General features: G+C 60.7%; 1 protein-coding gene across 5 annotated transcripts in view; it reads left to right on the forward strand.

Annotated features, from left to right (window-relative positions):
• Window positions 1–25,648, forward strand: part of ARHGAP44 (Rho GTPase activating protein 44) — a 113,881-nt gene that overhangs the window by 74,065 nt on the left and 14,168 nt on the right. For 4 of the 5 annotated variants that reach the window (XM_089771992.1, XM_089771991.1, XM_075903492.2 and 1 more), the window contains exons 8-17: window positions 6,159–6,227; window positions 6,375–6,456; window positions 9,898–10,025; window positions 12,418–12,529; window positions 13,469–13,550; window positions 16,400–16,480; window positions 17,592–17,705; window positions 20,935–21,026; window positions 21,779–21,959; window positions 25,132–25,353. In XM_089771992.1, the coding sequence (XP_089628118.1) occupies window positions 6,159–6,227; window positions 6,375–6,456; window positions 9,898–10,025; window positions 12,418–12,529; window positions 13,469–13,550; window positions 16,400–16,480; window positions 17,592–17,705; window positions 20,935–21,026; window positions 21,779–21,959; window positions 25,132–25,353 (1,163 nt within the window). The remainder of the gene's footprint in view (window positions 1–6,158; window positions 6,228–6,374; window positions 6,457–9,897; window positions 10,026–12,417; window positions 12,530–13,468; window positions 13,551–16,399; window positions 16,481–17,591; window positions 17,706–20,934; window positions 21,027–21,778; window positions 21,960–25,131; window positions 25,354–25,648) is intronic. The other variant, XM_075903498.2, reaches the window with a different exon arrangement.

The raw sequence follows: 25,648 nt of genomic DNA on the forward strand, positions 1-25,648 counted from the left end.
GCATGGATGGTCTGTGTGGTGAACCCTAATGTACTGATGTACAAGGGAAGGCAGTGTTGCCTAGTGGGAGAGCCCTAGAGAACTGGAGTTCTATTCCTGGCTCTGCTAGAGGCCTGCAGGGTGACTTTGGACACGTCCCTTTGGCTCTCCATGCCTGTGTCGGTCTGTACAAGGCGGATACCGATACTGACATCCTTCATAAATTGCTCTGTCACCAGCCGATGAAGGGGGCTATGGAAGAGCTGGGGGGTGGATGCTTCTCGCTTGCCTTCTGCTCAAGATTTCAAAGCATCCACTTGGATACGTGAGCTAGATTTTCAAAAGTGCTTCGTCCCACCTGAAAATCTATCCCCTGCCTGCTCGGGCACGACCTGGCATGGCTTTATAGAGAGGGCTGCATGGGTTCAGGAATTCCACCCCAGGCTAACATGCGGCTAGGAAGGAACAGCCAAAGGGGGGACAGTCCGAAGTTCCTTCCAGCCTAGTCTCCTGTCTTGCAAGAGCGGCTGATGCCGGGTGCTTCAGAAGGAACCAGGAGAACAGGGCAATTCTCGAGCAGTCAGGGGCGAGGCTCCCCCAGAGCGTGGGGTTGCATGCCTGGCTGCCTGGGCTGAGAGCCGTGGAGGGACCTGTCCCACTCAAACTTACCAAGTTCTTCTTTGAACCCAGTGGCGGGTTTGGCCTTCACAACACGCCCTGACAAGTTCCACAGTTAAATTGTGCGTTGTGTGAAGAGGCACTTCCTTATGTTTGTGTTAAACTAGTTGCCTCGGATGACTCCTGGCTCTTGTGTTATGGGAAGGAATAAATACCCTTTCCTTTGCCACTTTCTCCACGTCGCTCACGATTCTGCATCCTCCTTGGGCCTCTCTTCTCCAAGCTGAAGAGTCCCGTCTTTTTCCTCTCTTGTCGTAGGGCAGCTTTGTCAGACCCTTGATTTGGTTTTGTGACTCTTCTCTTCACCTTTCCCAATTCTGAAATACCTTTTTGGAGTCTGAGTCATTTGCATGAATTAGAGCCGGTCAAAATGTTTTAAATGTTTTTGTGATGAATGCCGCCAATATCAAATGTTGACAAACATGGCTGGGGGTGGCGTGGGGGTGGAGGGGGAACATCACCACTCCCCGCCTCCCCCCATCTGTAAAAGTGTGGCAGCTTGAGAAATGTGCACCCAAGTTATAAATGCGGGTCATGTGGCAGTCTGTCAATGCAGACCCATAGCTGTGTCTTGTCCTGTCTTGCAGTTGTGTTACATAATAGAACTCTGGAGGTTGTGTCGTTGTATTTCATCCCCTGAACTCACACTACAAAGTAGGAGAGACAAGCTAGGGAGGGAAGATCTTTTGCTGGACCAGCACAGGTGGCTTATAGAGCTCTGTAAACTTGAACAGAAGTTGGCCGAATAAAAGATATTCCCTCGCCCATCTTGATTGTCTAACACCCTGGGATTAAGACGGTTACAACACTGGATCTTACAACCTACAGCGAGTCTTTCGGTATTGTGACGGCGCGTCGGGTTTGTCCATCTCCTGCACCCCTGTAATGGCACAAACAGACTCCACCACCCAGTAGAATAGAGGGAGTTTATTGCTCCTCCAAGATACAGCACAGCACAGATGCAATCTGGTTACAGGAACTGGGGCTAGGATGCCTCAGCCCCCCTTGAGATGGGGGAGACTGGGCAAACTAAATCCCAGCCCCTTTCCCTAGGCTGTCTCCTCCATGATCCCAGCCAGAAACTAACTAACCCTCTTCCAGCCCTGCCTCCAGCCAGGGGCGGCATTCCACTTTGCTTTGTTTCTCTCCCTGGGGGGTAGCTGGTCCAACAGGTTGAGAGACCCTTGCCTAGTGACTCATCCCCTGTCCTGCTGGGCTGTGCTACAGACAGCAGCCAGTGGGGGTCACCCACAGCCCCAGCATAGCAACCAGTAAGATACCCCCCACTACGTCACAGGTATGTCCATGCTTTGCGCGGCAGGTGAAATTTCCGCCTGAACTCTGAAATAAATGTGGCTGTGATTGCATGACAGGCAGGAGGACACAGTCCTGTCCAAGACCCTCGGTACTTATGCCGATGGCTAGCCCCTCGTATTGCCACGGCTACGCGCCTGTTCTTAGTACACTGCCTCAACCAGGAATAGTGTGGGTCTGTCTGCTTGAGCTAGACATTGTACGTTCCAGCTCCAGGGAAGAGGTGCCCTTCCTGCATGCGTTCCGTCCGCTACCGGTGTGAGCCGTAATGGGCTGTGTATATTTAATGAACCCCTCAGACAAAAATAGCAAAGCAGAGAGAGAACAAAGCAGATACTCAGGGAACATGCGGCATTTACCTGATCAGCCGCTGTCCATTCAAAACTGTTTGCTGTGCTGGACCAGCAGCTTTGTAGCCATGGTCTTTGGGCCTGGGTCCATTCCGCTTCTTCTCCGAAGCTCCTGTTGTGTAGAGTAACTTAATGTGATTCCATATCAAGTCAGTTGTTGAGGGCAGAGTATCACGACTGACACTGGCATAGACCAAGGGTGGGCAAACACCGGCCCACAAGCCGGATCCGGGCCACTAGGGTTAGCCCTTGGTGGTCCCCCCTGCTATATTTCCCTGCGCCTCTGCAGATCCCAGCGATCGCCATGCCATGGGTCACCATTCCCAGCCAATGGAAAGAGGTGTCCCAGTCCACACCGCTTCCCCCCACGCCCATTGTCCGGGAAAAGGGATCCCAGTGGGAGCGGTGATCGCCGGTACCTGCAGAGGTGCAAGGAGGTACAGTGGCAGTGGCCTGCCGGGGGCTCGCCACTGGCATAGATTGTCCTGCTCCTCTCAACACGAAACCCGAATTTGTCATGTCTGGCTGTGGCTAGATCCATTCGAAAGTTGGTGTCTCTTGAAAAGCTTTAAATAGTCAGTGATCTGCTTCTCCTCCCTCCGCCTCAGCATTGTACCGGGGTGGAGCTAAATTAGAACAAGCAGCCATGGGCTTGAATTGCAGCAAGGGAGGTTTAGGTTGGACATTAGGAAAAACTTCCTATCAGGGGGGTTAAACACTGGGATAAATTTCCTGGGGGGCTGTGGAATCCCCATCCCTGGAGATGTTTAAGAGCAGGTTGGACAGACCCTGTCAGGGATGGTCTAGACGGTGCTTGGTCCTGCCGGTGAGGGCAGGGGACTGGACCTGATGACCTCTCGAGTCCCTTCTGGTTCTAGGATTCTGGAATCCTCGGTCAATATCATTGTGCATTAAACATGGATTTCGGCATTGCAGTGGCCCTGGCCTCGCTCCTGCAAACACTCAGCCCTGTGTTTAACTTCCCTGCCCCGAGAAGCCTTTGAGACGGGTGGGATGGTTCTGATGGAAAGTGAAGAGTGTTAGTGCGATCAGGGTGCGAGCGTTTCACCACCGAACGTGCGAAAGCAACGGACGTTGCGGCGCTTTGTCTGTTGCAGAGGAATGATACTTTTCTGTCGGTCTGACCCTGTTCGTCTGGCCATCCTTGCACCGAGCTTCGTGTGGGTCGGGGGGAGCTGTGGGGACAGTACAGACACACAGGGCTGTTCTCAGTGATCTCTTGCACACGCCCAGAAATGCTTGATAGTGTTGCATGCCCTCGCCTCCTCTGGTTCCAAGCCCGGGCTCATATTCATGTCTGCACTCCTGACTGATTTCTGTAGGGAGTTCTATATACCCGGCCTGAAGCTGGAAGGTCGGGCACGTGGCTGCGTAGACACAAAGTCATCCAGGAAATCAGAGACTAAGGCTAGAAGAGCCCTCAGGAGCCATCGAGTCCAGCTCCCTGCCCAAAGCAGGACCAACCCCAACTCAATCAGCCCAGCCAGGGCTTTGTCAAGCCGGGACTCAAACACCTCTAGGGATGGAGATTCCACCCCTCCCTAGGGAACCCAGCCCAGTGCTTCCCCACCCTCCTAGGGAAATAGTTTTTCCTAATATCCAACCTGGACCTCCCCCACTGCAACTTGAGCCCATTGCTCCTCGTTCTGCCCCCACTGAGAACAGCCTCTTGGGAACCCTCCTTCAGGAAGTTGAAGGCTTCTCTCAGATCCCTCCTCACTTGTCTCTTCTGCAGACTAAAGACGCCCAAATCCCTCAGCCTCTCCTAAGCCGTGTGCTCCAGCCCCCTCGTCGTTTTTGTTGCCCTTCACTGGACTCTCTCCCGTTTGTTCACATCCTTTCTGTAATGGGGCCCCCCAAAATGATGCAGCGCTCCAGATGTGGCCTCCCCAGTGCCAAGAGCGGCAGTGCCATTTCCCAGATTCTCCTTCTTCCCGTTTTTTAGAGATGGGCGCTAAATTTGCCTTTTTACATCATCCAGGATGGACCTTCCCCGACCGCCTGGGGTTTTCAAAGACAATGGCCAATGGCTCTGCAATCACATCAGCCAATTCCCTCAGCCCCCTCGGGTGCATTAGGCCCAGCCCCCTGGATTTGGGTAGAAAAGCCTCGTGTGCCTCTTGCTCTAGAGCAGACACCCGCCACGCCAGCACCCTTGTTGCTCCCGCCTCTTGCTCAACCCAAAGTCTCTCCCAGGCTTATCTCCGGTTTCCCACTGGAGCTCGGAGCTGCTCTCTGACATGCAGCGCAACGCCCCCGCCTGTCCCCCCCGCCTCCATCCCTCCAGAGCGGGTGTCCCCTTCCCCGGCAGTGCTCAGTCCCACCGCCTCTCGGTTCCAATCACAGCACGGTTCCTTGCCTGCGCCAGGGCATCCAGTTCTTCCTGCTTGTTCCCGGGCCTCTTGCGTCCATGTGCAGGCACCTGAGGTAACTGGCCGGTCGCCCTGCTTTCCCTCGTGCTCGTCGTGAGCATCGGTTGGGGAGAAGCATCTCCTTTCTGCACACTGCGGCGGTAGCGCGGTGCTGGCGTAACTCTCCCCGGGCTTGGTAAAGAAGGGCTCTCCGCAGTAGCTGAGATCACACCTGGGCATTGGCCGAACCCTGCGCAGGGCGTGGGCGGAGGACTGTTCCCTCCAGCGGAGTCCTGAGCAGTTGCCTCCTCTTGCTTGTCCTGGGACGGTGGGCCCGTGGGAGGTCAGTGGTGAGGGTCATTCGGGGGGCGGGGAGGCTAGAGAAATAAAACCTCATGGGATCTTTTGCCTTTTTAAAAATACAGCACAAATAAGTAGGCGTGAATCCTGCCACCAGTCCTAGCCTGGGACCGTCTGAGCAGGGGCAATTAAAACTTCCCACCTCCCCCCAGGAATCCTCACCTGCACCCCCTCTGCTTTTCCAGGCCTGCCCCTGCCTCACCACCCAGCTGGTGCACCCGGACTGGGTCCACAGCCCGCCCCCAGCCTGGGCTTCTGCAGATTCACCCACGCCAAGATCTCTGCTGAGCGCTTGTGCGCGGTTGCGCCAGACAGGGCAATGGCTCCAGAATGTGGACAGAGGCGGCAGGGGGTAGGGAGAGACAGTTCCCCCTCGGACCTTTCAAAAAGCCCCCAGACCTCCAGGTGTGGTCAGTGTTGGGTGTGAACCCAGATCTTCAGAGGGGAAGAGTTACCCACCCTGCCACCTAGATCCTCTGAGCCTTGATCTCTACAGGGCAGGGCTCGTTCTCCACGGTTCGTGAGCTCCAGAAGGAACTTTTAATTTATGGATACGTTCTGTTACTGGGACTCAGAACTCAGGCTGATTGCCTGCTCGAGTGAAGAGTTATGTCCAGAGACAGGGAAAGAAAGAACAGTTGCAAGTCGTGTTGGGAAACAGCTTGGCAGATTTTGTTCAGGAGCATGGGGGTAAAGGACCCTGGAAGGCTGGAGCCTTTACTGGCCCGGGAGCCTTCCTGCAGCTCCACAAGCGATGGGATACCTGGGTTGGTGCAGGAAAGGAGGAGATCCGAATGTTAGGGCAAAGAGAGCTGCTTGGCAAGGGTTGTGGATGGTTGGGTATGTCTTCGAAGTAGGGAAGCAAATGAAGCACCCTGAAGTTGCAAATCAAGCCCGGGATTTAAATATCCCGCGCTTGATTCGCATGCTCTGTGAGGTTTGCACCGCTTCCCGGTAGCACTGCAAACGCGGTGCAATCCTGCAAGCATCTCTGACCCTGTGTGCCGGCAGGCAAACCGGATCCACCTGTAAACGATTGCAGCTGCTGCTCAGGCGGGTTTGAGCCGGGGTGATTTACTTCTTGCTAATTCTGTGCTCTCCACAGGACCAGCTCTCGGCTGACATGTACAATTTTGTGGCCAAAGAAATCGACTATGCAAACTACTTTCAAACGGTAAGTGCCAGTGGGGATGGGGCTGTTCTGTCTTCGTCCTTCCCTCTTGCACGATGCCTCGCTGAATTAACAGAGACCCCCGCTCCCCCGCACCGCACCGGGGTTCCTAGGGCAGGCTGTAACATCTGTCCCTTGTCTTTCCCCCAGCTGATAGAGGTGCAAGCAGAATACCATAGGAAGTCGTTAGCACTTTTACAGAACGTGTTGCCTCAGATAAAAGCACAGCAGGGTAAGTGCGCAGAGTTTTCTTCATTGACTGCATGCGCTGAGGAGACTGGCGCTCGGGGCGTCAGCTGGGGAGCAGTGGGCATGATGCGAGCGCCCCGTGGCCAGCACCGCGCTGCCCCTGGGTGCCGTCTGTCCCCGAACCGTCCGCTCTCGCCCACCCCCGAGGCAGGATTCTGGGCAGGTTGGAGCAGGGATTCTCAGTAGAGAGGCCGTCTCACGGGACCCCCCTCCCCAGCACCGGGATTGGGACTCTCCCAGTCCAAAGCCGCTCTGCCCACCCTGCTCAGAACCGGTGTCCTGAGGAGAAAATCCCGCCCCCCTCCACCCCTGGACAGACCCTCCCCAGAGAGGCGCTTTCCCTTGAACCCTCAAAACCGATTGTGTGTCAGTCGCCTCACAGTCAGTCCCCCAGCCCTCCACAACCAACACCCCCCGCAACCACGACGACCGCCTCTCCACACAGAGACTCTGGCCTGTTTGCCACCCGGCTTGTAACAGGCTTTTCAACAACTCCTCTGTCCCTCGCCCCCAGGACAGTGACTCCCTTCCCCGCCCCCTCCCCCCCAGGATCGATTGCCCCCACCGCACCCAGCTCCCCCCACCCGCTTGCTTGCCATTGCCAGTCACGCCTCCCTCCGCAGCGCTCAGCGCCTCTCTAACCCTGGTGCCTGTCCGAGCTAAGCTTTCACTGCCTCCTTCCAGCTAACCCCTGGCACAATTCGCAGCACTCATTAGACCTGAAAGAGGGACCCCTCTGGCTGTCGGGTTTCCTAGGGGCAAGGAACAACCTCTCCCTTTTGTCACATGCACGGACCATGCAGGTGCCTGCCCTCCCCAAAAGGAGGTGGATTTCTTCCTGTTCCCAAATGGGGAAACTGAGGCTGCGTCTCTACAACGCAGCATTCGGCGGCGAGGTTGTGTTAACCCAGCCCCGTCGCAAAGGTCAGCGCGTGTGAATGCTGGTTGTGAGCACTGCTGGCCGAATACTTCCAGCCCCCCCGGGCGGCTCCTGCCCACAAAGCGGCATTTACGCTTCCCTTTCTGCGGCAAAACGTTTCACTAAGCTAAGCGCCTGCGCAGGGCAAGGCGTGTGTCAATTCCACAGACACAGCCTTAGTGACTCATCCCCGCAGTTATGCCCCCTCAGATGCAAGCGTGCCAAGTCGCTGCACACATAGACGTGCCCACACTGTAGGCACGCACAGCCTCCTACGTGTGCATTGTGCCCTGCACTTGCACACACGCGTGCACATACGCTTGCACACTCAAGCTTCCCTGGCAGGATGAATTCAGGTGGACGTTCAGCCGGAGAGATTTCAGGGGCCCAGGGGTCTGGCTGATCAGCCAGGGTAGCCTTACATCTAACTATCCCCCCTCCCCCATAATGGAAAGGAATTCCTCAGCTGCCCAGACCCACAGGTACAGGGAAGTGTCTCTCCCTTTCTCTCTGCTAAAGACACCGAGCCCTGGAGTGCGTCCCAAGCAGCCGGGGGCCGGGTTGCTTCCAGCTGCAGGCTGCACACTCAGGACTTTGCAGTTCCCCATGACACGATCTCCTGGCCCCGAGAACCTGCCAGCTTGTAAAGCAGCGTGGTTCTCTCCCCTTGGAAAGCGACAGCGCTGTAGCTCCCAGCCATACACCGCTGCCCCCTCTAAGTACACTGAATGCAAGAGCTGAGCGTTGCAATAGCGTCGGGCTGCTCTCCCAGCCAGGGCTGCTCACCCGGGGCTGCACCAGCCCTTAGACGTCCGCCCGCATCCTTGGATGAAGGAACATGGCTGCTAGGATGCACCATGGTAATCGTGTCCCCTGGGGATTCCCCACTCCGGGACCAGTGGACGCCCAGTTTAAGTGGAGCCATGCAGTGGCTTGATGCATTTTTCCCTCTCCCCTCTGGAGGCTCGAGTGGAAATAAGAGCTCTGGACACTAGTGACTGGAGCGTGACGGGTCTCACTGTTAACACACGCTACAACTGCTCCACCACTTGGCCTGCTTGGCTGAGCCTGCTCAGTGGAGGGAGGTGGGGGGCGGGGGATGCTCGGAGGCTGTAGTGAAGGGCATTAAGGAGCTGGAAGTGGGGGGGGCATGCACAGGACATGCCTGCTGGGCTGTGTGCGGCTCCTCTCGGTGCGCCCTGCCAGGCTGGAGCCCCCACGGTGCCCAGAGCAGCAGCGGGAGCGGTGTCGTTAGGGCAGCGGCAGGCAGGCCTCGGTGGGGGGGAGGCCGGGTGCGGTCTGGCTTGGTTGCCCCCTGGGAGCTCTGCGTTCAGATCACGCATTGAGTCAGCAGGGGCTCTGGGGCCGGCTGCTTGGCCCCCCTAAGCAGGGGCTAGCCAGGGGCTCTATCCCATCCCCTCTCTGGCTGCAGGGCTGGGGGAGGCCGGAGCCTCAGCGTGGGACATTGGATAATGTAAGGAGAGCAGAGGGACATCGGGGGTCTTGCGCCCTGGCTCACCTAGACCCAGGGAGATGCATCCTGGACGTGCATCAGCCACACGGACACGGACACAGACATGGACACAGCCACACACACAGAGCAATACACACACAGCCACACGGACACGGACACAGACATGGACACAGCCACACACACAGAGCGATACACACACACACAGCCACACAGACACGGACACAGACATGGACACAGCCACACACACACAGCGATACACACACAGCCACACGGACACAGACATGGACACAGCCACACACACAGAGCTATACACACACAGCCACACGGACACGGACACAGACATGGACACAGCCACACACACACAGCGATACACACACAGCCACACGGACACGGACACAGACATGGACACAGCCACACACACAGAGCAATACACACACAGCCACACGGACACGGACACAGACATGGACACAGCCACACACACAGAGCGATACACACACAGCCACACGGACACGGACACAGACATGGACACAGCCACACACACAGAGCGATACACACACACACAGCCACACGGACAGAGACACAGCCACACACACAGAGCAATACACACACAGCCACACGGACACAGACATGGACACAGCCACACACACAGAGCAATACACACACAGCCACACAGACACGGACACAGACATGGACACAGCCACACACACAGAGCAATACACACACAGCCACACGCACAGAGCGATACACACACAGCCACACGGACACGGACACAGACATGGACACAGCCACACACACAGAGCAATACACACACAGCCACACGGACACATGCACACACACACACAGCCCCCCCCCCCCGCACACACACACACACACACACACGGAAAGGTGCGAGGTGGGGATGCGTAGCCCGGTAGCCCCGCTGCCAAGGAAGCTTGCTAGCCGGCAGAGCGACGGAGGGGATGAGTCGCGGTGCCCTTGCCCCCTAACCCGCCTGGTTCCTCTCCCCTGCTCTCGGCGGCTGCGTGGAGCAGAAGCCTGGATCGAGAAGCCCTCCTTTGGGAAGCCCCTGGAGGAGCACCTGGCCGTCAGCGGGCGGGAGATCGCCTTCCCCATCGAGGCCTGTGTCACCATGCTGCTGGAGTGCGGGATGCAGGAGGAGGTGAGTCGGGAACCCCCGCGCGGGTCTCTCTGTGCCGTCCCCTGGCTCCCGCGGCCCACGTGTGTCTGTCGCCATGACGATCCCTGCGGGCCTGGGAACCTCTGATGCCCATTGAGACCCCGCCCTCCGCAAAGCCCCTCGGCTCTACGCTGCCAGGTACGGAGCCTGCCCGGGGGCGAGGGCGGCAAACAGCCGGCTGCAGGGAGCCGGAGAGAGCCGTGAAGGAACCGGGGGGTGGCAGTGTGTATTGACTACACCATTAACCAGTAAGGGCAGGCGCGCTCCTGGCCCGCTGCACCCGGCGGCTCTTGCTACATTTAAAATGCAGAGGAGCAGCGGTTCTGGACCCGCGCACGTCAGGACAGCTCGGGCCCGGCTCGGGCCGGGTGCAGCAGCCCCTGTTCGCCGTGGCCTGGGCTGGTCGCAGGCAAGGGCTGCTCTGGCAGCTGCCCCTCTCTGCAGGGGTCCCCAGTGGGGGAGCTGGGTTTCCAGTGGATGGGGCTGCTGCCGCCAGGGACCCCCTCACCCCCCCCCCGTGGATTGGGGCTGCCACCGCCAGGGTCCCCCTCACCCCCCCCCCATGGATGGGGCTGCTGCCGCCAGGGACCCCCTCACCCCCCCCCCCATGGATGGGGCTGCTGCCGCCAGGGACCCCCTCACCCCCCCCCCCATGGATGGGGCTGCTGCCGCCAGGGACCCCCTCACCCCCCCCCCGTGGATTGGGGCTGCTGCCGCCAGGGACCCCCTCACCCCGCCCCCGTGGATTGGGGCTGCCACCGCCAGGGTCCCCCTCGCCCCCCACCCCCACTCCCCGTGGATTGGGGCTGCTGCCATGCCAGCCTGGGCTGCTGCGAACAGGGGATGCTTCATGGCAGCAGCCCCTGTTCGCAGGGGGGCCACTCCCCACTACTCTCCCCTGGGGGGGGCAGGTGGCACTGCAGAGACAGTGTGGGGGGGGAACCAGCTTTTAAGCCACTTTCCCTCAGCACTGGCTCCTGTTTTCCCTGCCTTCCCTCTTGCTGCCTCTCATACAGAGGCAGCCTGGGGAGGGGGGAGTGGTCAAGTACTCTACTCGATTACCCGATACACTGACGTTTAGCAGGTAGTTGACTACTCGCTTCCCCCCTAAGGGATCACTAAGGGGCTGGTGCCGCTGCGGGTCATGCCCGGGTCTGAGCAGACAGCCCCTCGCGCCTCGACAGTGGCCAGCGTAGCCACAGCTCAGCATGCAGCGGATCCCCCATGAGCCTGGGGGTGAGTCTGCTCCAGCGCCCGCTGGAGACCCGGGCTCTCGAGTAGGGACGTTAGCACCGGAGAGCCCTAGAGTTGGCCAAGAGGGCAGCTGGTACGTTGCCTTGCTGGGGCTCCCAGGAGTACAGGCGGGGGGGGCAGGCAAAGGGCGCAGGTGAGACGTGATGACGTGATTCTTCCGCTCTACCCTGCACTGATTGGGCCTCAGCTGGAGGGTTGTGTCCAGCTCTGGGCGCCACATTTCAGGAGAAACGAGGAGAAAATGGAGAAAGTCCAGAGAAGAGCAACAAAAATGATGAAAGGTCCAGAAGACATGAGCTGTGAGGCAAGGCTGAGGGAACTGGATTTAGACTGGAAAAGAGAAGACTGAGAGGGGACATGCCAGCAGCTTTCAAGTGACTAAAAGGGTTTTACAAGGAGAAGGGAGAAAAATTGTTCTCCTTGGCCTCTGATGCTACGACAAGAAGCAACGAGCTTCAATTACAACAAGGGAGGTTGAGGTTGGACATTAGGAAAAATTTCCTCCCTGTCAGGGTGGTGAAACACTGGGATAAATTGCCGAGGGAGGTTGTGGCATCTCCATCCCTGGAGATATTTAAGAGTAGGTTGGACAGACACCTGTCAGGGATGATCTAGACGGTGCTTGGTCCTGCCGTGAGGGCAGGGGACTGGACTCGATGACCTCTCGAGGTCCCTTCCAGTGCTAGTGTTCTAGGATTCTCTGAGGCCCCGGCACAGGGATGTGGCGTAATGAAAGCCTTTTCCTTTTCCACTAAAACCCTCTTTCTGCCATGTCTAATCTGCCTAGCTGTGTAGTGCCGAGGTGCCAGGAGCCAGGCAGCCGGCTCTGTTCCATAGATGCTGGTTTACACCAGCCGAGCTCTGACCGTGCAGCTGCACTCCGATCGGGTGTGTTGGTCGGGTGTGCCCCAGGGAAGGTGTTTCCGCGCGTCCTCGGGCAGTGACGTTCTACTCAAGCGCATCCATTGGGACCCTGCTAGGTCAGAGCCTGCCCTCTATGCCGTTGGCACCTGGGCCGCTCTGTGGGGCCCTTTCCCAATGGGGCACCATGCTCTGCCACCACCATGATAGTCACTGTTTCCCACAGTGGCTAACGCCGCTCCTGTCTCCTTTCCCCAAGGGGCTCTTCAGGGTGGCTCCTTCGGCATCCAAGTTAAAGAAGCTCAAAGCGGCTCTCGACTGCTGCGTGGTGGATGTGCAGGAGTACTCCGCAGACCCCCACGCCATTGCAGGTAAAGGGCAGAGTTACCCAGGCGGGGAAACACGATTTAGTGCTTCTCTCGGTGTCCATCTTCCAGCCGGGGCTCTCCACGCACGGCGCCCGCCGCGGGGACTCGGGCAGCAAGTGCTGTAGCCCGGGTGTGGTGGGAAGTTTTCCAGCAGAATTGCATCTCCCCCGAAAGTGCTGATTCCACGAAAGCAAAATGGGTTGCGGAAATGTTTCCCTGCCGGCGACATCGTTTTGAAAGAGGCGGAGGCGCTTTCGGAGGCGGTGTGGGAGGCAGCTTGCCGGCCGGCCATTTTGAAGTGTCTTTTTGTTTCTGGTTTTTAAAAATGAGAGAACAGAACGTTTCAAAAGCCGCGAGTGGAACAACCCATTCCCACTTTACCCAAGCGGAACATGCGGGTGGACCCAACGCAATATTTTTTTTCCAGAATTTTGTTTCATAAGAAAATTTAGAAATTTGGAGGGGGGGGGAGTCCCCCTTTTCAGAACAGGAAAAAAAACAGAAATGGGAGAATTGCTCCTGAAATAGAAACCCGTTTGCCCCGAGCTGTAGTACCGTCCCATGCCGCTATGTGCTGCAAACTGCTGCTAGTTGTTCCTGGACGAGTAGTAAAGCATCAGGGCCCTTCCACACGGACCTCCCCTGAGGGTTCAAGTCAGACTTGCAGGGAGGAGTCACTAATGGCTTCCTCTGGGGGGTCAGACAGGGTTTCGAGTGCTCTGTTTTAGAGGGACGCTGTTAACAAAGAGCTTGTCTCACTCCGAGTGTGAAAACCACCCCCCAGCTCAGTCACTTACCAGGATAGACAGACTCCTGGGGCGGGGAGTGGAGCTGGGGAGAGCCAGGCCTTCGGCGCTGACAAGTGACTGGTGTGACAGCTCAGTTCTGCAGACGCCTTAGGCCCGGCCCCAGACCTGGCCAGCGTTCCTTCCTGTCTCCTAGGGGCGCTGAAGTCCTATCTCCGAGAGCTTCCAGAGCCTCTCATGACCTTCGAACTCTACGACGAATGGATTCAAGCTTCCAAGTGAGTCCCGGAGGCGCTTTCCTTTGTCCTCGGCCCCACCCCCACAGCCGAGGCATCCAGAGCTCGCGCGTAAGAGGGGCGGAAGCGTGTTCTCCGCAGCCCGTGCGGAGTAGGGATGGAAAAGCGCAGACGATCAACCGAGAAGCAAAAGCCTATAGGTTCATGCGATAGACGACACGCGTTCCCCGGCGCCACTTGCCAGCAGCTCGGCTCAGTCCTGGCTTGCGATGGGTCCAGGTCCTGCCACTGCACCGGGTCTGCATTTAAAGCGTATTAGGAGCCAGGCAGGCAGCCCGGCTCAGTTCTGGCTCGCACCGGGTCCGGGAGCTCAGACCAGGGGCTGCCTGCTGCCTCTTTATCAGGTGACAGGCAGCCGGTCCGTGAAGGCGGCTGGTTTTTAAACTGGCTCCCCTCGCGGACCAGCTCCCGCCGGGCATCCTGTGCTGCTGCCTCTCATACAGAGGCAGCAGCGCAGAGTGGCAGGGGGGTCCTCAGAGTGGGGCTGGAGCGCACTGGCTGCCAGCCCCACCCCCGGGGACTATACACTGTAGACTAGTCGACTGACCAAGAATTCACGAGGTTCCTCGGCTATTCAGTTAACCGATAATTCACATCCCCAGTGCGGAGCGGCGCTGCCACGGGGGGCATTGCAGAGCCACCTGCTGAATGAGAACGTCGGGCACCTTTGTCCTCTGTGCTCTGCCTCCGCAAAGCCGGCTCCCAGGGTTCCTCCAGAGCCTGCGCTGCCAGTGCCTGGAATGGCCTCCTGGAGCACTCGAACTGCCCCACGCAGCCCTTCCCGGCGCGCACTGAACGGCACCCGGTGGGCCTCGCTCGAGCCCTGTTTGAAACGGGCCGACAGCCGCCTGGGCCAGGGCGCTTGGCAGGTGCGAGCAGGGCAGGCAGAGCACTGACGCATCAAGCTCCCTGCAGTTCATACCCCTGTGGCGCCGTCTGCAGAGTCATGGAGCTTCTCCCAGAAATTTGCCTCTAGCTAGAGCAGCTCCGGGCCCCCTCTAACATCCCAGATGTCTCCGCAGCTTCCGATAACTGCTGATGTTTGTCCCCTCAATCCGGAACTGTCTCCAATTTGCCCTGGCTCAAGGGCAGGCAAGATGGACTCCTGCTGCAGCTTTTCTAGCCCCGAAGTGTCCGGGCGTCGGAGCCTGGCAGGCTCCCTGCAGGACTAGAGCCAGGTGCTGGCTCTCACCAGGGGGAGAGGCAGCGTGCGTGTCCAGCTCTGGAAGGGACAGAGGTCAGGCCTTAAAGTCATGGTCTTTTTGGGTAGTGAAGAGTTGTGCTGAGTTCTTTTAGGGACTCCCTCTGCACCCTGCGTGGTGGGGCTGGGGGTGACCGAGCTTAGCAGGGGGGGATGTGGAACTACAGGTGAGGCTCTGTGCCTGTGGATGAGGGATGCGACACTTCCAGAGGAAGGCTGGTCCAATGGCCCGGTGCCAGGCTGAGGTTGTGTGACCTACCGGGCCGGGTCTGGGCACCGCTGAGGGCATCTGCTCAGGGCGAATTGCTCAAATTCAGGGCTCTCTATAGCCCCCAGACTGGGGACCTTCCCAAACAGGCCACAAACCAGTCCCACAGAGCGCTTCAGCTGCCTGCCAGCCAGAAGCCTCACAAGCAAAACCCCTCTGACACCCCAGCAATATCCGTGCCCTAAACGGCCCCGGGTGTCATACACAGGTGAGGGGTTTTAGAGCCCAATCTCACCTTCCCCGAACAAGTTCTGTCCGGTTCCAAGAAACCAGCCACAGATCCCTGGTCAATTTACCCTCTGGACCGTACCCACAAATCACTCTGGGCCAATCCTTTAGCATCTAACATCTAAAGATTTATTACTAAAAGAACGAAAAGCATGAGAGTAAGGTTGTGAAAGTATCATACATCACATGCATCGAATCTCCCAGTTCTCGACGCAGGCTCTAGCAGAGATGTTATAACTGCTGGCTTAAAAGTCCTTGGTGCACATCCTATGTCCGGATGGGTCCACAGTTCTTCCCGGCTCATGATTCCCTGCGAGGCCGCATCTGGGGTCAGGAGCAGATCTGAAGACAAAATGGAGGCTGCCCCGTGGCATCTTTATCCCTCCTTCCTGCTCTCTTCTTGGCTGCAGCAGGTCACCTGGCCCATGGCCTATCCCTGTGTTCCCTGCTGGTAGCCCCTAGGTATCAGTCACCATTCTTGAGGTGTGTCCTTGGCCTAGAGAGGGCTATTGCTCCATAGAGATTTGCTCATTAGCATGTCCATAGGCGGAGCTTCTTTGCCCAATGCTCAACCACATACAGAGAAAGATTTGGTATCCACACACAGTACATGCTTATAACTTCACACACAGACATTATACAACCACATAAATAGCAGATATAGAATCAGTATAAGATAAGCTTTCATTTGACACCTTGTGTGGCTCCCTTTGTACCAACGTTTGGGGCAACCCCCCCCCCACACACACCCCATGGGTGCAGCAGTGATCTGGCTGCTCCCCTCAAAATCCAGTAACGTGACAGGGGGCTGGAGGACTTCCTGCCGTGCTCAGTCCCTAGTGGAACCACGCAGGCCTGGAGCTTCTCTCTAAGCACGTGAAGTAAATGCTACAAGCAAAGCTGGGCTGAGGCCCCAGCATTCACACCGGCGCTCTGCACGGGACGCCCGTAGGCTGCGAGTGGTGACGGCTGCAAAGAACGTGGGGTCCCAGTTCAGATTTCAGAGGTGCCCCAGTCGCCGGGGTCTTTGGATCTGCCGCCTCCTCTCTGCACAGCCGCTGAGCGCTCGGCGCAGCGAGAGTCCGGCCGCGTGGCGACCTGACCGACTAATCCCGACCTACACTTCCTTCCCAGCCTCCAGGACCAAGACAAGAGACTGCAGGCCCTGTGGAACGCCTGCGAAAAACTGCCCAAGGCCAACCACAGCAACATCAGGTGGGCTTGCGGGGAGGGAACTGGGGGGTTCACTTCCGGAGTGATTTTTAAACCAGTTCCGCTGAACGGGCGCCAAAGGCGGTGTGCTTTAAACCAGCCCCGTTAACTCAGGGCAGTGACTAGGCACATTCCTCCCCCACTGGGAGCGTGTGCCCGGCCTCTGAGGGTGCGAGTCTGCGGCAGCCCCAGGAGGGGAGTTTTCGCTCTGTCCGTAGCCGCTTGTTCTTTTTGCTCCTGAGGCCAGTAGCTCAGTCCCCGGGTGTCGGCCAAGCTGGCGGCCATCACCCGTCCACACCACCGTTTGCACTGATGTAACTAGTCAGTGTGAAAACCAACAGCTGGGAAACGGGGGCCATTTCCTTGTGGAGACAAGGCCTTGGTAGAGGGCTGGGGCGGGGGTGTTCCCTTCCTCAAGTGCTGTCGGAGATCTCTGCATGCTTAGCCACATCAGCCCAACCCGACAGGCAGCAGAGGTCTCTGCTCCCCTGGAAGTGGGGCTTCCAGCCCCTCCGCCAGCGAGTGCTGCTGCAGTAGGTAGGGGGTGACTGGTCCCCAGGGCTCTGTCCTGGCAGAGGCTGAGGGAGGGGGAGCTGTACCTTGCTGGGAGCTAGGGATGTGGACGGTTACCCAGTTACAAAGTAAGCCTCCGCTTTCCCGGGTGATGCTTACCAGTCCTCGGCTAACCAGCACGGTGCCGGCTGCTGGCTGGAGTCCGTTTACCGAGCGGTCTGATCACAGGCCATCACGTGCTTAGTGGAAATGGGTCGGGTTTCCTGGCCAGCCATGCGGGAGGGACTCATGGGGGGTCGAGAGGGAGGCTGGAAGCTTTGCCCCAGCCTCACAGGATGGCCTGGGACAAGTCACAGCAGGACAGCGAAGCTGCTTGGAGACCCTCCGAGGGAGGCCACTGGGCGGCAGGCAGTGCCGGGCTGGCCTGCGGCCCGTGCTGAAGCATGGGCCTGGAGCCTGCCTCCCAAGAGCGGCCGAGGGGCCTGGGGCTCGGGGCACGGCCTGCGTCCGGTGTCGGGGGAAGGCTGCTGTGGGGAACATGCCCAGTAGCCCCCACGTGACCCTCCGGCCTCACCCTCTGCCCCTCGCTTGCCTCCTCCAGGTACCTGATCAAGTTCCTAGCAAAGCTGACGGAATACCAGGACGCCAACAAAATGACACCGAGCAACGTGGCCATCGTGCTGGGCCCCAACCTCCTCTGGCCCCAAGCAGAGGGGTGAGCGGAATCCAGTGGGGCTGCCGGCACGTCACAGGCTCCCTCCGGGGCCCCAGCCCTGGGGATACACACCCGCGACAGTTGTGGCCAGGGGCCCTTTCGCTCCGGCCGCAGCAGCTCGGGCCGTTGGCTCTGGAGGCCCCGTTCAGGCCCCAGCGTGGCGGCTGGGCTGGTGGCCATCACACAAGCCCCAGGACAGCGCAGTTCCCTGGCGGGCGGGTGGACCAGGGTTGATGCGTCTGTTGCCCTCCTCCAGTCTGCTTGGCTCCGGAGCTGAGCTTCCGCAGCCCCTGCTGGCGTCCGGGGCAGCTGGGGGCCCTCAGCACCTCTGGAAAGCAGGCCACGTGGGTGTGGCGAGGGTTGGAAATCCCTCCCCTCCGTGTCGCCAGAGCAGAGGTGCAGCCCCAGCCCCGTGGAGCTGGCATGCAGGGACGAGGCGCGACGGCCGCTCCGGCAGCGGGAGGGTGAAGTGGGAGGAGGCTGGGTTGGATGCAGAGGTGGGGAGGGGAGGGGAGGGGCTCTGGGCCTGCGAGGACAAGCGACTGCCCCCCGGCGTCGGGCAGCATGGAAGGAGGCAGAAGTAGGGAGGTGAAAGGGGAGAAGAGGGAGGAGCAGAATCACGATTCCTGTGTCAATTGGGCTCCCTGGGGTGGAGGTGTGACGCCGAGGCAGGGTCCCCCAAATCCTGCAACCCCGTAGCAGCAAGATGAGACTCCAGCAGCCAGTAGAGTTGAGGGTGTGTTGCTTCTCCAGGATACAGCACAGACATGATGTGGCTACAGGAGTCTGGGCCGGGATGCCTCAGACCCCTTGGGTTAGGGGGTCCATCCCCTCTAGACCTCCAGCCCTCAGTTTGGGCTCACTCCCTCCTGTTCCCCAGCCAGCCACTGCCCCTTCCGCCTCTCTCCCTTTGTTCCTCCCCCGGGAATCCTGTTATTGCCTCGGGTGGGCCTAGGTGTGTGGGTGGGTCAGTGGGAATCTCCCATCCCAGCACAGGGGGACATGGGTACAGAGCACACAGCCCCCCCCCCCCCCCACGCCATAGGAGGCTGCTACCGACAAGCGGGCGTTGGGACGATGGGCGTGTTAGGGCCCCGACCTGTCACAGGACTGGGCTAATCGTCTAACCATTGGCTGTCTGCCCAGTGTGCCTGCTGTTACCTCGTTTACTCAGGGCTGCAGGTTTGCTGCTCCCTAGCGCCGTAGCAGAGACGTTTCCTACATCGACAAAAGGGGGGTTTCCATCAGCCAATTTTCCCATCAGCCTAGCCACATCCACACCTGGGGCTAGGCCTCGCCATGTCCACACCTGGGGCTAGGCCTCGCCATGTCCACAGCTAGCCACGTCCACACCTAGCAACATCCGCACCTGGGGCTAGGCCTTGCCACGTCCGCACCTGGGGCTAGGCCGCGCCATGTCCACACCTGGGGCTAGGCCGCGCCACGTCCACACCTGGGGCTAGGCCTCGCCACGTCCACACCTGGGGCTAGGCCAGCTCAGCAATGGTGCTGGCGGCTGTGACGTTTTCTCCGCCAAGTGCCGTTAGCTGATCTTGGCCGGGGCTCGGATCCATCTGTCCTGCGCTGTGGCTAATGTCCCGTTGCATGGAACTGCCCTGTGAGCCAAGGCGACGTGCTGTTCAAACGGCGGGGGACGAGTAGGGGATGAGGGGCCGGGCTCTCCGCTGGTGGGGACGGGGGTAGCCGCAAACTACACCGGAGCTGCGCCAGCTGACAGTCCAGCCCAGAAACATCCCTCGTCAGAAAGCGCCTCCGACGTCCTGTGCTCATTTCAAAGCATCTAGCACCCGAGGTGCACGTTCCGTTCCCCAGGTAACGGGATTGAGAAGAGCAGGGGCAACGGGTTAGTGCCCTCCCCGGGGTGCCCCTTTGGGCATTTGCTCACCTGACATTCGTCACCGTTATTGCTCTCTGCTGAGAACTGGAAAAGTGGGAGAGGGAGCTGCAGGCCGGAACTGAGGGGCACCGGCAGGGCTGTGGGGGGCTGCAGGCCGGAACTGAGGGGCACCGGCAGGGCTGTGGGGGGCTGCAGGCCGGAACTGAGGGGCACCGGCAGGGCTGTGGGGGGCTGCAGGCCGGAACTGAGGGGCACCGGCAGGGCTGTGGGGGGCTGCAGGCCGGAACTGAGGGGCACCGGCAGGGCTGTGGGGGGCTGCAGGCCGGAACTGAGGGGCACCGGGAGGGCTGTGGGGGGCTGCAGGCCGGAACTCAGGGGCACCGGCAGGGCTGTGGGGGGCTGCAGGCCGGAACTCAGGGGCACCGGCAGGGCTGTGGGGGGCTGCAGGCCGGAACTGAGGGGCACCGGCAGGGCTGTGGGGGGCTGCAGGCCGGAACTGAGGGGCACCGGCAGGGCTGTGGGGGGCTGCAGGCCGGAACTGAGGGGCACCGGCAGGGCTGTGGGGGGCTGCAGGCCGGAACTGAGGGGCACCGGGAGGGCTGTGGGGGGCTGCAGGCCGGAACTGAGGGGCACCGGCAGGGCTGTGGGGGGCTGCAGGCCGGAACTGAGGGGCACCGGGAGGGCTGTGGGGGGCTGCAGGCCGGAACTGAGGGGCACCGGCAGGGCTGTGGGGGGCTGCAGGCCGGAACTGAGGGGCACCGGGAGGGCTGTGGGGGGCTGCAGGCCGGAACTGAGGGGCACCGGCAGGGCTGTGGGGGGCTGCAGGCCGGAACTGAGGGGCACCGGGAGGGCTGTGGGGGGCTGCAGGCCTGAACTGAGGGGCACCGGCAGGGCTGTGGGGGGCTGCAGGCCTGAACTGAGGGGCACCGGCAGGGCTGTGGGGGGCTGCAGGCCGGAACTGAGGGGCACCGGCAGGGCTGTGGGGGGCTGCAGGCCGGAACTGAGGGGCACCGGCAGGGCTGTGGGGGGCTGCAGGCCGGAACTGAGGGGCACCGGCAGGGCTGTGGGGGGCTGCAGGTCGGAACTGAGGGGCACCGGCAGGGCTGTGGGGGGCTGCAGGCCGGAACTCAGGGGCACCGGCAGGGCTGTGGGGGGCTGCAGGCCGGAACTCAGGGGCACCGGCAGGGCTGTGGGGGGCTGCAGGTCTCGAGTACCAGGCTGTGTGGTGGCTCCCACTGGACCAGCAAGGGGACTGCCAGACAGGACTGTGGTGGTGGCCTGGCACGTGTTGGCTTCGGCCCCGGCTCTGAGCCGTCGCGCCGTGACCCCGGCCGTTGCCTGCGCTGAGCGGCCGCCTCCCCTCTGTTGCAGCAATATCACGGAGATGATGACGACGGTCTCGCTGCAGATCGTGGGGATAATCGAGCCGCTCATCCTGCACGCTGACTGGTTCTTCCCTGGAGGTAAGCCCTGCGCGCAGCTGCCGGCGCTCGGAGAGCGCGTGACGGAGGCCGCCAGCGCCGAGCTGGGGCGGGTGCGGCCGAGCGTCCATTCCACAGACCCGCGGGGAGGGCAGTGGAGGGGAGCAGGGCTGCGTGGTGTCCATGCACTTGCTGGAGACCAAGTACTGATGCCACAAAACCCGCGGCAGCCATGAGCACCGCTGGGCAGAGTGGAGGGAAGCTGGGTGGGGCGGGCCCGGGGGCAGCCCTTGTCACCCCAGAGTGGGGCAGGGCCCTGTAGAGGGCTGTGCGCTGTCATGGCACCTGGTCCGTTCTGCGACTGAGGCTGCGGGGCCGCCAGCCCCACACTGCCCCAGCTCTGCCCTCCGACCCGGCAGCTCTGGAGGCTGAGGAGGGGACTCTCCCTGTGGAGCCCCACAAGCCCCCTGTGCAGGGACCCCAGAAGGCCAAGATACCTCAGAGAGTATCCAGAATGGAGCGTCAGGCGGGCCGGGCTCCCACCTACCCCCAGGAGACCCAGAGAGGGACCCTCGCTGCTCCCCTGGTCTTTCCCGCTCCTTACCAGGCGGCTTACAGTCCCCAACCCTCGCCCCTCCTGCCCCTCTGAGACGTGAGGGGTTCTGTGGCCGTGGCGCAATGGCTCCTGGCCCCGGGGCCGGGCCCCTGGGTGCAGAGCAGACTCGAAACAGCAGTAACAGCCCCTCGCTGCCCAGAGCCCCACCCACCACACTGCTCTCTTCTTCCCCACCCAGACATCGAATTCAACGTGACCGGGAACTACGGCAGCCCCATGCATGTCAACCACAATGCCAACTACAGCTCCATGCCCTCCCCCGACATGGACCACGCCGACCGCAAGCAGCACGACCAGGCCCGGCGCCCCCTCAGCGTGGCCACGGACAACATGATGCTGGAGTTCTACAAGAAGGATGGGTAGGGCCCGTTCGCTTGGCTGCCGGGTTTGGTTTGGGGGTTGAGTCCATGGCGGCGGCGTGAGCCAGAAGAGGCCGCACTTTGCATAGTCGTGGCTGAGAGATCCACGTGGGACGGGCCCGTGGGCACCATACAGTCTGTACCGTGCAGCCTCCGCACTTGTGAGCACAGGTGGCTCGCTGCCTTGTCACTTCTGCCCTCCCCTGCTCTTGACCCCTCCGCCCTCTCCAGTCGGCTGCCTTCCAGCCATTTTAGATGGGAGGAGAGCCCATCCCCTGACCCCTCAGCCTGAGGTAAGTCAGGTTGGACACGCGCGCCACACAGAGACGAAGGGCTGGGGAAAGAGTTTCTGGAGAGCCAGCTCCGTGGGCCGGGCACGGAGCCCTCATCCCGCACGGAGCTGGCTTGGAGGCCCCGGCGTGGGAGCCCAGCCGTGGCTGGGTCGCATCAGTGGGGCTAAGCATCCCGGGGGGCAGTGTGTGCATCTGCAATGGTCAGGCAGGAGAGGGGGCTGGGCAGAGGGGGGAGAGAGCATGGTGGCCGGAAGGGGGCAGGCCTGGCGTGAGCGGGTGGGGTGTGTCGGCATCCCGTGGGCGCCGGAGGGGCACGTCGGGCTTTCCGAGCTAGCCCAGCCGACAGCAGGGATCCCAGCTGACCCAGCAGAAGCTGGAAGGACGCCGCCTCCTGTGTTTGCGCATGACCGTTCTGAGCCCCTGTGAGCAAACCCCAGAGAAACGCAGTCTGTGCCCCACGGGCCGCCCCAGGGACAGAGGCCTTGTGCAGGCTCAGGCTGGGAAGGAGACGGGCACGGCCCTGAGGGGGGCGCAGTGAGGAGCGAGTGAATAGCTGTGCCAGCCCCCCAGCGCTATGGGTCTGGCTGGGGACCTGCCCTAGTAGGTTGCCAGGGGCTACCACGGTGTGACTGTCCCTCGGGAGGACTCTGCACTGGAGCCCACCTAAGCACTTCCCAGCAGTGAATTCTCCCGTCCCCCCGGGAGGGTGGGCATGTCCCCTCGTCCTTATGAAAGTCCTTTGGGCCGTGGTCACAGGCCCGCAGCAGAGTCCCGCCGCCTCCCCGGACCTCTGGGTTAGCCGCCAGAACGCCACCTCCCTAGCCCAGCCCGTCCGGTGCGGAAAGCTCGGGGGACGTTTGCATTTCCCTGGGCAGAGGGTGCAGGTAGCGCTGGACCCGCATGAGAACGCAGGCTGCGTCGGACGGCGAGTCGGGCCCCAGCAGCAGGGCAGACGCACGCGGGGCTGCCCACTGGAACTGTAAGTGAGCAGCAGCCGTACCCGACCGCCAGGACGGGAGCAGCCTACGACTCAGGGATCTCCACCGCCCCGGGCAGGCTGGGATCCCTAACGCTCAGCGCCTCAGGCCCCTGAGACCCCTGCCCCGCCCTCCCCTTGCACACGGCCCCACCCCTCCGCCCGCATGGCACGTCCCAGGAGTTCCCATCCCATGTTTGCAGGATCCTGCTTCTCCCTGTGTTGCCGTTTCTACTGACCAGTCCGCTCCTCCTCCTGCCGTAACCCAGAGTCAGAGACCTGCCCTACCTCGGCCCTCTGCGCTCCTTTCCGAACAGCAGTCGCTTTACCCCATGGACGTTTTTAGCCTCAGTTTCTTTGACACTAATGCTTGTATGTTTCTGTCCATGCAGCCTTAGGAAAATCCAAAGGTACGGTATCCGCTAGTAGCTACTGCTCCCTTTCCGGGCCGCCTGCGTTCTCAACACCAGGCCTGTGCCATTCCAGTAGGCAGGGAGGTAAAGCCCTCGCTGCAGCACACGCTGGAAAGCTGCTTGTTCTCCACTTAGTGATGGCAAGGGGCAAATTCTGAACTGGTTTCTCCCCAGGGGAGTTGGTTTCATGGGGGGAAGCCCAGGCTGAGTTTGGTCCTCAGCTGATCTCCATATTTGGGATCGGGAAGGAATTTTCCTCTAGGGTAGATTGGCAGAGGCCCTGGAGGTTTTTCGCCTTCCTCTGTAGCATGGAGCACGGGTCACTAGCGGGAGGATTCTCTGCATCTTGGGGTCCTTAAACCCTTTGAGAACTTCAATATCTGAGATATAGGTGAGAGGACTATTCTAGGAGGGGTGGGTGAGATTCTGTGGCCTGCGCTGTGCAGGGGTCAGACTAGATGATCAGAATGGTCCCTTCTGACCTTAAAGTCTATGAGTCCAAAGCCTGTTGAATTTTCACAACTTTGGGGAAAATAAGGGCTCGCTTCCTCTTTTCGGGGGATCCACCAGGAAGCTTCCCTAGCGCGGAGGAAAACCCCAGAACGCGCTCCCATTCATTTCAGCTTCTCCGGCCTCACTCGGGTGTGTGGCTGTTTGGAAAGGCCTCGCAGCAGGGCAGCCATGGCGTGCTGCCCTCTTCGGAGGGGAAACCTGTGGTTCCCAACCGCGGGGCTGCTGGCCTGGCTGTCCCGCCTGGGCCGAGGTGGTGACGGGCGGCAGCTTCCCAGCACCCCACCCAAGGTGGGAGGCAAGTTGTTACCGGGTGCCGCTGTGGGATTGGGAGGGGGCCTTAGCCAAGCCCCAACATTGGGCCTCACCAGTAGCCTCCGTGCGATGCCCCTGGCAAGCAGGCCCGTATGCGAAGGGTGCGAATGCAGCCCCCACGGTCCTTCATGGACCTAGGGAAGGCAGGGGCGGTGCATTGCCCCAGCCTCCCACGCCTGTGCTCCAGCCAGCTGGGGCTGATTCCCCCCTTGCTCACCCAGGAGCGAGGCTGGGGGTGGGGCGGATGGAGCTGTGGGGGGCAGGGCTGGGCTCCGGAGAGGGGCAGCCCCCAGCTGCTCCCACAGCTCACCCGCCCCCCCAGAAATTCCTGCAGTGAAGGCACGTTTGGGGCCCAGGATGGTTCTGTCCCTTTCCAAACCCTGCCGGTGGAGTTCCAGGGCAGAGCAGGGAGATCCCCGGCGTAAGAACTGGATCTCATCGGACACAGGTCGGGCCAGTCTCCACGGAGTCCTGCCCCAGGGTGTGGCGAGGGGCCGCCTGGCGGCACTAGCTGGGTCAGGACGGGAGGCTGCCCGGAGCCGGACCGGTGTGAGCGACCCGGGTGTAATGAAATGTGCTTTCTCCCCGTTCGCTGCCGCCTCCGCTCTGAGCCTTTGCGGGGCCGACTGCCGCGATGGTAAGGGAGTGTCTTTGTGTCCCCCCAGCATGGGCGTCAGGGTGATGGACACGTCTTGGGTTGCCCGCAGAGGCGCCACCGTAGCTCGCAAAGCGTCCTCCACCCCGCCAGCCGTGCAGCCCCCCGCGCCGCCTTCCGATCTCGCTGCCACTCCTCAGTCACCAATTCCTGAGCAGTCCCTTGATATTTCAGCTACTCCCTCCCCTCCTCCAACTAGCTTTGGCTTCCCGCCAGCAGCCGAGCGGACGAGGTAAGTGCGGGCGGCAGGTCCGAGAGCCTCCGGGAACACGCCTGTCTCCTCACCTGCATGGCCCCTTCTGATTTCACGCTTCTGCTTTCCGGTGTGTGTGAATCCAGGCACCAAATAATCCGAGAGGGCGGCCCCCCAGCAAACCGGGGAGCAGCCTCCGGAGAGGTGGGGCTGGAACATGCCGTTTTGCCGGAAAGACGGACCGTTTGGCGAAAGCAGGGCCTGGATGCTCAGGGCAGATCCTCCCTCCTCCACACTGCGAATCTGGCAGAGTCTGTGTGCGCGATGCCTTCCC

Source organism: Pelodiscus sinensis, chromosome 20 (genome assembly GCF_052426305.1).
Source record: "Pelodiscus sinensis isolate ZL-2025 chromosome 20, ASM5242630v1, whole genome shotgun sequence".
NCBI classification, from domain to species: domain Eukaryota; kingdom Metazoa; phylum Chordata; order Testudines; family Trionychidae; genus Pelodiscus; species Pelodiscus sinensis.